This window comes from Bacillus rossius, chromosome 15 (genome assembly GCF_032445375.1).
Source record: "Bacillus rossius redtenbacheri isolate Brsri chromosome 15, Brsri_v3, whole genome shotgun sequence".
Taxonomy (NCBI): domain Eukaryota; kingdom Metazoa; phylum Arthropoda; class Insecta; order Phasmatodea; family Bacillidae; genus Bacillus; species Bacillus rossius.
In genome coordinates this window covers 5734786-5747002 of record NC_086342.1, presented here as the reverse complement: position 1 = coordinate 5747002, position 12217 = coordinate 5734786, and the positions used below count along the sequence as shown (strand labels likewise).

Genomic DNA, 12217 nt, shown 5'->3' with positions numbered 1-12217 from the left:
CTGGCAACAGGATGTTCCCAACAAGGACAGCGCTAATGCCAGAAAGGTTGCATAGGAAAGAGAAAGTAAATGCCCGTTTAAATGCATACTGCACTCTAAGGACGAGACACAGATATTGCCGCTATCGCGAACACGCTGTAGCAACCCGCGCAACAAACAAACAACCAAACAATTATTTATGAAAGATTTCTTGCCATTACCGACACACGCATCAGACTTAAGACAGCCATTAATATATATAGTAATTTTTAAACCGATACGCTTGGGATCCATATGTTCAAATCATATATACTTAATATTCAATTTTGGGAAAAAAAAAATAAAAAATAAAAAATCTGTGCGTGAAGACATTTTAAAGATTTTCACAGATAAAAATACTAAAACAAATCATAAAAAATTACACGAATAATAATAATAATAATAATATTACCACTGCACATGTCCAAAAATATTTCCGCGACGCGATATTTTTTTTTTTTTTAATTCGGAAAGAACGCAGTGAAAATTTCAGAACCGCATGTTGTTCATGAGAACCAGCCATTTCTTTTTTCCGTGTCACGAGCACCGAAGACACCGCCAGAGAAACCGCTCTCGTCGTTTTCGAGTGACTTGACTCAGCAGAGATTCACGATAGCTCCCTAGCGGAGAAAACTGGTACTACAAGCACACGATGCACATCATTACAATTCCGGTTTGTTTTTTGGTCCCCCCCTCGCAACCAGTAAGCTGGCACTGTCGTAAAATTAAAGTAGCCACTTTATAAAATGGCGAAGTTAGCTATAACATTCAGGATTTAAAAATTTTTTCGGGTTTATCTGAGCTTTATGGAAAAGTTTTAGGATGGGGAGAGAGAGTTTTAAATAGAAAGATACGAATTTAGATTCAATAGTTTTTGATGACGAAAACTAAGCAGTGTATGTCATTTAATGGAATGCTCGAAGTTGACTATGTTTAGCAGAAAACGAAAATGTTTCCCTGTGAAATCACTAGGTTTCGAAGTTTAAATAATTATAACTAGTGACTCACCCCGGCTTCGCATGGATGTGATATACTAATGTGGCGTCTTCTAGGTCTCATAAGTGACCGGTTTTCCCACAAATTATGCACATACTAACAGACACTGAATTTCTTTGTAAACAGTGTTGACAAGCTTTATCTCACGAGAACACACAGACAGATTTTGTTTAGGAGTCGTTCAAAATAGTTTCGCAAATAATTCGTTATTTAAAACCAATTTTGAAAGATAAAAATGGTTACTGTGAGTCTTCTTTAAAAAATAAACATATGTTGTTGCAGACTTTTCTGTAGGCTTTCTTTACGACCTACAATAATTCTGTAGTACATTAATTTGATGTATAAGTCTCGTGGAGTTCAGTGTAAGCCATGTAAGTGACGTAAAAGCGTATTTTTACGACATTATTTCTGTATTATCTTTAAGTTAAAAATTAATTCATTACTCATATTAAACTTTCGGAAGAAATTCTTTAAATAATGGTGAAAGCTAAATCAAAATACATTTTGTAGGTTAGAAAAGGTAAGCGAACAGACAGACGCGGATAAAGACTTTTTTTTTATACAATTTATAAAAAGAGACTGCATTTGTAAAAAAAACCCATTAAGAATAATACATTTTAAAATTCATAAAATCTACTAATATGTACCCTCAACCTCATGGAAGACGAATTTTCAATAAGAAACGACAAAAAAAATATATATATGAAAAATCGGCTGAATCCAAAAGGCGTCTTTCTTCTCCTAACACTCCCCCCCCCCCCCCCAATAAGAACCAAAAGCAAGAAACGAGGCGCGCACGTGAAATTTTCGGGGTTTTTCTTCTCTCCTTTTGTGAAGGGAAAAAAAAAATCCATGACAGGAATCTTCAGATTTCAGGCTATTAAAAAGGTTTCTTTGTAGAACTCAACATCTTACGTTGCAAGAACTTCCATGATATCCTATATCTTTTTCGCATTGAACGAGAAAATCCTTAAACGATTTTATTTCAACCTTAAAAACTCGAAGGTCTTGTCATATAAAAAATTTCTGGCGTTTCTGCTCTTGAAACCGGCATAAAATACTCTCACGTTTGTGTTAGTGCACGACGTAGGTCTAATAAATATACCTATATGTTATAAATGAACTACTGCATGGAATGATAAATTACTTGAAAAATTACGAAAATGATAATTTATTTTAAAAATATATATATTTGTACGCAATACAAAAGCTATTTTGGATGTCTGGGTGTTAATGTCGACTTTACAAAATTTCATTACGATACCCATTATGGTGGTATCACAATGCATGCCACACCCGCATAACTATACTGCCATAACAATTTGACTGGAGCAATCTCGCTTGCAATCGTGCTCCAGCCGCTTTATGATCACAATTTTGAGCACCTTGTGCAACCAGGTAGGCTACTGCACCTTAAATATGAATTCGTTGAAACTGCTCCAATTCAGTGGGACTTGACTGGGAATTAGTTGAAACTGCTCCATGCCAGTGAGAGGTGTCTGAGAATTGGTTGAAACTGCTCCATATAAGTTAAAATTAACTAAGAATTAGTTGAAACAGCTCCATATAAGTTAAAAATAACCAAGAATTAGTTGAAACTGCTCCATATAAGTTAAAATTAACTAAGAATTAGTTTGAACTGCTCCATGCCAGTGAGAGTTGTCTGAGAACTTATTGAAACTGCTCCAAATCAGCGAGATTTGTTGAAACTTCTCGACTTGTATCACTATGTGATCACGCAGTTTGTTTCTGTAACTGAGTGCCATGATTGTCTTGTCAGCTAGTGTCACTAATTTTACAATTAAGTTTCAACTTTCAATCTGAAGTTCACAGTGAAGTCCACTGATGGATTAGCCAGTAACCATAGCAGAAATTTTCAATTGCTAACATTCCGCTGATTCCAAATCAGTTTTTAAGACGTGAGTTTAGATTGTGGCTGGAGAACAACACCGACATTTTGTGACTTGTCAATGAAGAGATGCATCTCAAAAACGTGCAGTTTTTCCCTTTGATGAATCGAGTGTGTGAACTGTTCTCCAAAGATCTCCGCGTGTCTCGGTGTCCAGATCATGGACGGAAGAGTCCGGAGATCATGTCTCGCGACCTGTCACGTCGCATGCCGGAACGGGAAGCATACGTTTCATTGACTTCTGATCAGTCGTGTACACACCCGATTATCGCCACACGCTCGTGCAACTTCGCAGTCGGAATAAAAAAAAATAGCGCGTGTAACTCAGAACACGTGTTAGAAGTGAAACCTCTTTGGTAATTCAAACCTCGACTCGTGAGTATATCGTAAGAAGGGGTAAAACGGCAGAGAGAGAGAGAGAGAGAGAGAGAGAGAGAGAGAGAGAGAGAGAGAGAGAGAAATAGAGAGAGCAAGGATGAATATTTTTTTCTAAATAATATAACACAGTGCAGGTTTTCTTGGCTGGAATTTCTTTTCAAAGTATTTAAGAATCCCAACCTCTTTTTATAAGAAATTTGATTAAAATAAAACCAAAATTAGAAAACATGAACTAACAAAATTATTACTCACTTAGAAATATCTGCTCAGGATATCAATCATTAATGAATCAATAATGAATAATTAACAATAAATATTACTCACTGTTGAAATTATCGTACCACAAGGAAAAAAAAAAAAATTAACGTGTCACTGTTTCTTCAAACAGTTCTGCCATTTGGAACATTCCAAATCTCTGAACAAAATATGAAATTTATAACAGGCAGCACTATATGTGGTAAATGCAGGGATGGCTCAACAGCGCTCTCTACGCTGCTGGTTGAACGAGGAGGAATGCGAGAGCTCTGGTAGCAAATAAAACAATTCAAGGCACTCACAGCAGCTGAAAATCAGTGGAATTCAACTGCACATCGGCTAACACTTGCTCCACTTGACTCAATGCATTCGTTTAGTTTTGTTTGATTTTATAAACATCACTGATTTAATATATCAATTAAGGTTTGGAGTAATTTTCAGAGGCTTTAACTAATTTTCCTGTGGTATCCACACTTTAAGAACGGATTTATTGTGACTTCCAGTCAGGAGAATTTTCAGTTGATATGATTTCACCGATTAAAACCACTGTTTAAAACTAAACTCATTGCTTTATATTTCTGTTAAACACTGATCATGTTACTAGCGTTCAGAGTTTTACAATTTTACTGAGCGAAAAACCTTTCTTTCTTGTTAATAATTCTTTATACCTAGTAAATTTTTCGAATTCTGGGTACTGTATTACATGCAGTTTTATTGAACTTACTGACGCAATAATCCTCAATTATTATGACAACTTTATTCAAATTTACGGAATAAATAATAATTTCAACGGAAACAATATTCCACGGATGGACACAAGAAGTTGGTATCAGTACTTACGAAAGTTGTGAACATGTAGTGATATCTGTAGTCGTTCATCTGAAGCTGCAATATCTGGAAAAAAATAATCAAGAAAACCGTTAGAAATTTTTTAGTTAACCCAAACTTTTCTTTTTTTAATTTTTAATGGGTTAAAGGTTTAATATTGCAAAATTCCAACTAATTTTTCGTAAGATTTAATGAAAAAAAGGTGGAAAACTTAAATCGACAAATCGTGGCAAAATGTGATAGCCACAAAATTGAATAACCGCAATTTTTGTGACGTGAAACAAGCATGAATTTCTAAGATTGTGATTTAAATGATCGTATGAACCATGTTACGGATATTGAGACGACAGAAAGATATAAGAAACTTATTTTCTGAAGCTTATTTCATTATGTATTTTAAATAGGCCAGATATTTTCGAATGTAATTAATTAAAATAAATAATTATGTATTTTGGCTATTAAGTATGTGTGGATTTCGTTCAACATGCTGTGCTACAATCTGAAATAAAAATACACTATTTCCATAAATGAATGTTCCAGTTATACATTTTAATATAATAAATTGTAAACGTTGCAGAGTGTTGGTTCAAGGTTCACAGTTAAAGAGTAACTCAAACCATTTTAGATAAGCGCATGCACGAGTACTGCTTTGTTGTTTTCCCGTTTGCAGCGCCACCTATGTTGAAATAATTGCTATTTACCAAATAAGTAGAGGTTGAACCGTAAACTAAATGGCAACATGATGTAGCCTCTCCCCATTGGAATATCTTTGTACGAGAGTGGTTGAACGTCCAAGTCCTTGACCGTTGGATTGGTCGTAATGGTCGAGACGACAGAGCTCTTTTTTCGCTGGCTTCACGTTCACCTGACATAACGCCATGCGATTTATTTTTGAAGTTTTAAAAAGATTGTGTCCGCGTTCCGCCACTACCTAATGATTTGCCTGAGTTGAGAGATAGAATTGAAGAGGTTATTGCTTCTTGCTCCGGACTTCTTAACCAAAGTGTGGGAAGAATTGGATTTTAGGTTGGATGTTTGCCGTATAATTAAAGGTGCACACGTGGAACATTTGTAAAAAAAAACTAGGCTAGTATACCTTCAGGTTGATGTATGGTATTCAAGTTGTGGTAAATAGACTAAATTAAACTGTTATAAATTACCATTGAGACTGTGACATTCTTTTATGGACATACTGTATTCTACAGTGAAAATAATAAAATAAGTTAGGCAATTTCTCGACTTAAAAGGGACTTTGCGACGTAGCACCAACGAGAACAGTGATTTTTATTACAAAATTTTCGAGAGTAAGTAAACTGTCCAGACACTGGCTAAATATCTCCAGTCACTCATAAGCCTTAGTCAGTAAAACAGATAACTTATTGAGAATACTTTAGTCTGGATTTTACCGGCTGATGTAGGATAGTACGTTATAATGAGAACGTCAGGTTCCGCAGTAGAAAAAAAAATGGATGGTGTCAAAATATTTCTCAAATGACTGCATGGATTCTTCTTAGGCTGTGATTGGTGGAATGATATTTCAGCGATAACAGACGTCGAGAAACGCAGAAAGCGCATATTCATTGGCCCTATAATTGTGAAATGAGCTACTCTAAATGATCGTAGCCAATCAGTAGGTATTGTGATTCATCGAATAAAAAATTTTTAACGTTTGGTTCTCTTAAAAATTTATAAACTTTATATCGGAAAAATTAATCACCTTTAGGGTTTTATGTTTTGTCCATTGAAAGCTCTTGTAAACGCCAATGTAAACTGAGCATTTTCAGTAAAGAATATTCTGGAATAACGACGTCCTGTAAAAAAGGTTTATTCCAACAAAAACATTAAATAGGTGTTAACAGCGTTTTGTAGACTATCTTGACCCCAAAACATTTTCGCGATAAATAATCATCTTTACGAATGAAGAAATAAGATTGACAAGTACGACTTCAGAGTTTTCGCGTTTAGCAAGTGGTACGAGGTTCCTGCCGAACGCAACTTTCTGGGTTCCTAAAACATGAAGTACAACCAAATTTTTCTTGTAAGGCGCCTAGACTTTCAACGCAACACACAGTTCCAAAAGAGTAATACAGTGCATGATTATCAAGCCAAGACATCCAGCGCTAAGCAAAGAAGAGGAGTCTAAAAATTACATTCCCATTTTTTCTTCTTTCGTGCCGCAGGAAGTTGGCCGAAATAAAGAGCTGTCTCACGGTTCTTTCGTACTTTCTTCCCCACGTTTCGTTTTTCCCTCCAGAGCATATCTCACGCTCTTTGTTCGGCGCCAGAATGGAAATGTGAAAGGTGAAATTTAACACTGTTTATGAAATATCTCGCCACCATATATCACCTGGGTGAAGGATTTGCCTTGCCTCGCAGGTCGAGAAGCAGTCAGAGTGTGAAGTGAATAACTCAGCTCCGAGAAAGAAAATTATATTTTTGAACATACTGTGAAATTATGCTTGGAGATAAGCAGTGCAAGTATAGAAAATAGCTAGCTATAGTCAGTAACCGGCTGCCTCAGCTGTTTTATTGACAGTCTTCGCTTACAGGGTCGAAATAGCACCACGGCACAACGTTTCTATGCCCTTAGAAGCAAGCATATTCACGGCGACAGTAAAACTGAAGACCAACGAGGAACTTTTCAGCAAAAAAAAGCCCAAAATGAAGATATGAAATGATCATGACAGTAAGAGGGAAAATAGGCCAGTTATAAAAAAAATATTAACGCAGATAGACCACAGGTTTGTGCCTAAGAAGATAATAGCTGTCAAGGTAAATCAAGACATAACATGATTTCTGAATTATATACTTTCTATCAGCAGCTAAGACAATTTACCTTAGAATATAAAGAAAGAAGTCATGGGAGTGAGGAAGGATTAAGAAGTGGGAAAGACTGAAGACGAGAGGCTAACAAATAGGAGATAGAGAAGAGACTAAGGAATGTAAGAGAGAGGAGAGACTGAAGAACGAAAGAGAGAAAGTGGATTTAGGAATGAACGAGAGAGAAGAGATAGATGATGGGTTCAGGAATGGGCTGGGAAGGCGCAGGAAACAGAGAGAGATAGAGAAGAGACTAAGTAATGTAAGAGAGAGAGGAGAGACTGAAGAATGAAAGACAGAAGGTGGATTTAGGAAATGAACGAGAGAGAAGAGATAGATTATGGGTTCAGGAATGGGCTGGAAAGGCGAAGGAAGAAGAGATTGAGATAGAGAAGAGACTAAGGATTGTAAGCGAGAGGAGAGATTGAAGAATGAAAGAGAGAAAGTGGATTTAGGAATGAACGAGAGGGAAGAGATAGACGATGGGTACAAGAATGGGCTGGGAAGGCGCAGGAAGCAGAGAGAGAGATAGAGAAGAGACTAATGAATGTAAGAGAGAGAGAGGAGAGACTGAAGAACGAAAGAGAGAAAGTGGATTTAGGAAATGAACGAGAGAGAATAGATAGACGATGGGTTCAGGAATGGGCTGGGAAGGCGCAGGAAGCAGAGATTGAGATAGAGGAGAGACTAAGGAATGTAAGAGAGAGAGAACAGACTGAAGAACGAAAGACAGAAGGTGGATTTAGGAATGAACGAGAGAGAAGAAATAGATGATGGGTTCAAGAATGGGTTGGAAAGGCGCAGGAGATGATGGATTCAAGAATGGGCTGGAAAGGCGCAGGAGATGATGGATTCAAGAATGGGCTGGAAAGGCGCAGGAGATGATGGATTCAAGAATGGGCTAGAAAGGCACAAGAACCAGAGAGAGAGAGAGAGAGAGAGAGAGCACGCACCGCCCGGAAGAACTGCGGGATGTGGCGCGGGTTGGTGTCCACGATGAGCTTGAAGATGTCCTTCTGGCGCACCTCGCGCAGCACCTGGCGGTACGTGGCGGGACTGGACTGGCGGATGTACAGGTCCATGCGCACGGCGGGAGGCAGCTTCACCAGGTCCTGCAGCTTGAACAGTCCTGCAACACATCCCCCGTGCCGCTGTCCGCTATCCGCTATCCACTCCGTGGTCCGGCACCGAACCTGCCGCTCGCGTCCAGGTAAATTTTTTTGCATATATATATATATATATATATATATATATATATATATATATTACACATGTGATAACGTCTTATGAATAGAGACCTGAAAAATTCGCGGGTTCATTTCGCGTTATGCTAAAATGCAAATAATTATACCTTAGTGCGGCTTCTGCCATTGGTTCACTGTTAATCTGGAGGACTCAGGGCCAATTAGAGACCCTCACTCATAGAATTGTCGAATCACAGGTTACCCAGTCGAGACGACTCACAAGTCAGCAGCCAATGTACAGTTGGCATTGGCCCGAGTGTGTAGAGGATATTGGAGTCCATCCTGAAGTTCATTTGAAACCGCGAATTTTTCCGGTCTCTACTTATAAATCGATATGAACGCCAGCTGCACGCGCGAAAAATTGTCACGTTCCGCCTTGAGCCGAGCGTGCAACAACCGGCCAACCACCGCGCGAGAAAAACATCTATAATATCAAACAGGTTAAGGCGGGCTTTTTAAAACTAATTGTTCGTGATTATATTTAAACAAAATTTATTTAAATTTAAATTTTCAAAAAAAAAACTGTAAATAATATTTGAAAATTAAAAAAGTATGCAATTTTTCGTGAATTTTTTTCTTATGACGTTATCACGTAAAATTATCGTCCGTAAACCGACTTTACAGACAACAACCCCCCCACCCCCTTTTAAGTTTTGAATTTGTAATACAGGTATTTTGTAACCATGACCAAACAGCTAATGTTTGATAAATGAACTATCAGCACCTAATTTTTTGGTATTGCTTAAAATGTGTGATGTAAACTAGTGTAATTAATGTAGTTTGATCAGTATTAAAGCTTCTTCGTAGTTGAACACATAGGGACTCTATATTAAAGGGATTTATCCGGTTAACTTCTGTAGCTTATAAAGGAATTGTAAGTACACTATAATTTTATTGCGCTTGAAATGCGTTATGTAACATCTTGGGAGCCTAGTGTATATTTGTGAAGTGTTAACGCATTGTCGCAACATAATATTTATATAGGTTGACCTATTTATATATTTTGTCCGCTCAGCTATCCTTACTGTCGGTTTTCATTTCAATAAAGTGTTTCCTGTTTACTAGAAAGTTACAAGTCACATTTCCCAAGTTACATATCCCTTAATGTCTTTCTGAAGAAGATCCAACCTCGTCTATAATATTTTTTTACAAAGGAAGGCCTATTACAACCTTTCAAGAATACAATTGAACTGTTTATCCGGCATTTCACGTGGTCTCGAACTTCTCGAATCACAGACCTTTCACAGCACGTTACGACTAGAGATCAGGAAAATTCACGAAATCGTTTAATGAACTCATTTCTCTGCGATGTCTTCAACAGGCCCATGCAGGTTTGAACACGCCTCCAAGGTAGCATGAACCAATTAAAAAAAAATTGGTTGTCTGTAAAGTCGGTTTAAAGTGACAACGTCATAACAAAACATTGATGAAATGATTGCATACTTTTATGAATAAAATTGAATAATTTTTATTTTAATAATAAAAGAATAAATACTTGAAATTATACTAGTAATCAGATTTTTAAAATGCAAGAATAATTAACCTTTATTGCCGAAATTGTTGTTGTAATAAGCAATTAAAACCACATTAACTTTTCACTTCACTTTATAAACAGTCAAGTGGAAGAGAGATAGATGCGGCGCAAGCGTACAATGAGCGTAACGGGACACAGCGTAACGGAACAATGAGCGTAATGGGACACTTTTTCGTGCGTGCAGCCGGCGTTCATCGATTTATTAGATGTCACGTCAAAAATTAACAGGAACTGAACCGTCGAAACAAATTCAGGTCATTTAAGACATAAATGTCTCCTCTCTCGACGGCAGCAACCAATGAACAAGTAATTAAGTTCCAGGAAAACTCAGTACCATTCAGTCCTATGTATCGCGCAACAAAAATCCTTAAAAATTCACGGGTCTCTGTTATAACCACAAACATACCAGTAAGCGACGACAAACTACTGGGACCTTATGACCAAACTATTTGATAACAATGACCAAACTATTGTATAGGGGCTACCAACTTATTGGCTATCGGCGATAAAACTATTTGCCACTGTCATCGAAGACCATTTTAAACATTTATGGTCTTAAAAAATTTTAATTGGACCAAAAGGTTGAAAAAGGGGGAGAGGGATGGATTTCCACATTTTTTTCTACGTTACACCGGAAAACTGATCATACAGATAGCTGTGGAGTGTAACCACCCATTTGACTAATTATTAGATCAAACGCCCTTATTCTCATATTCAAACGATAGGAAAGTGTTCAAAAAATCGGGCATATAAATAAACAACATTATATCCATAATATCACCACTCCCATTACACTTCCCGAATTATTTTAAAGCTCTTTCAAAAACTGTTTTTTTATGTTTACTGTTAAAATTTTTCACCTTCAATTTATGAAGATCGCTGGTTAATAGTTATCGAGTTATCCTCGTAAATGTACAGCTATCTTCATTAACTTACGGACACTTGAGTTCTCTTACTTTGAACATAAGTATCCAAAAGAATTGTCTTGGTATATTAACAAAACATTCAAAAACCGGTCAAGTCTACAGTAAGAACAATCTTCTTTTGTCGAAGTGTGTGTTGACCTTCGTTTAGAACGAAACATAGAGAATTCGGACCTCGAGCTACGTCGAAATACGACGCAGTTTCTACGAAGATTCAGTTACTTGAAATTATGAAGAACTCTTGGTTTATTTGGGTTGAATTATTTGTTGAAAATTCAGTAAAATTTACTTCAATTTCTGATTTGGGAGCAACCACGCTCGCTGAAAATAGACGTGTATCTTGCGCCGTTAGTTGGCACTCAGTTAAACAGGAAATAGTTTAAAATGACGTGCACTGAAGCACATGAACTCTAAATATGAATCGAAGAATTTATAAAACAGTGACATTTTGGTAGTAAAAAAAAAATTGTGTTTACAGTTGTGGATACTGACAGGAGAATCCTTGGGCTTTCACTATGAACCCGAGATTAACTAGTGAAACTCACTGGATGATTTGTGAAATCTACCGATAAGACATTGACATTAAGTTGTGTGAAACAAACTTAACAAAGCTACTGATTTAAGTGAATCAGCTTCAACAACTACCCAGTCAAATTTAGAAGGTGGCACCGTGTCTTACAACACAAAAGAAAGACTGAATGGAGGAAGAGAAAAAAAGCGTTCAAAATGATGAGATGATCTGAACATAGGACTGGATGCACATCCTTGCGAGTCGGGGCAATAGAGGTCACATTCGGAAATGAGGTTTCACGGGGCAAGGGAAGAGCACATATGCGCGCGGATCCGCGGATGGTATGAGGTTACGCAGACGTCAAGAGCCTTCCTAAGTCAAACAACCCGATATTGGTTCCCGCCGCTGCCGTCAGATGGGAACGGTATCCCAACGAGATTGTGCCGCAGGATGAAAAAAAAGGCCACAGGATCCAGCAGGTGGTCCTTTGGAAAGAAGTGCTATTCGGTCGCATGGTCGGGCGAGAGAACTCTTCCATTTCATATCTGCATATCACCAGTAATTTTTTTTTAGAGTGAACAATTTTGTTTCGCAACAAGCATTTGAAAGTTACAGGAGTAAACATCATTTCTGAAAAATTGCAAATAGGCGTGCACTAATTTCACTATATTACTATCGAGTATGCAAAAACAAACCCTAGTCTAAACCCGCAAACGTTGCAGTCATGTTTTTGTAAAGACCGTAAAACAGCATTTAACTAGTTCAAATTTGACAGCACTGTGTTTAAATATTGTACAGTTT

General features: G+C 37.3%; 1 protein-coding gene across 4 annotated transcripts in view; it reads right to left on the bottom strand.

Annotated features, from left to right (window-relative positions):
- LOC134539483 (glutamate receptor ionotropic, kainate 2) overlaps positions 1-12217 on the bottom strand; it is a 639484-nt gene that overhangs the window by 92853 nt on the left and 534414 nt on the right. For all 4 annotated transcript variants that reach the window (XM_063381555.1, XM_063381552.1, XM_063381553.1 and 1 more), the window contains exons 4-5: positions 8158-8333; positions 4397-4450 (exon numbers count right to left, since the gene is read on the bottom strand). In XM_063381555.1, the coding sequence (XP_063237625.1) occupies positions 4397-4450; positions 8158-8333 (230 nt within the window). The remainder of the gene's footprint in view (positions 1-4396; positions 4451-8157; positions 8334-12217) is intronic.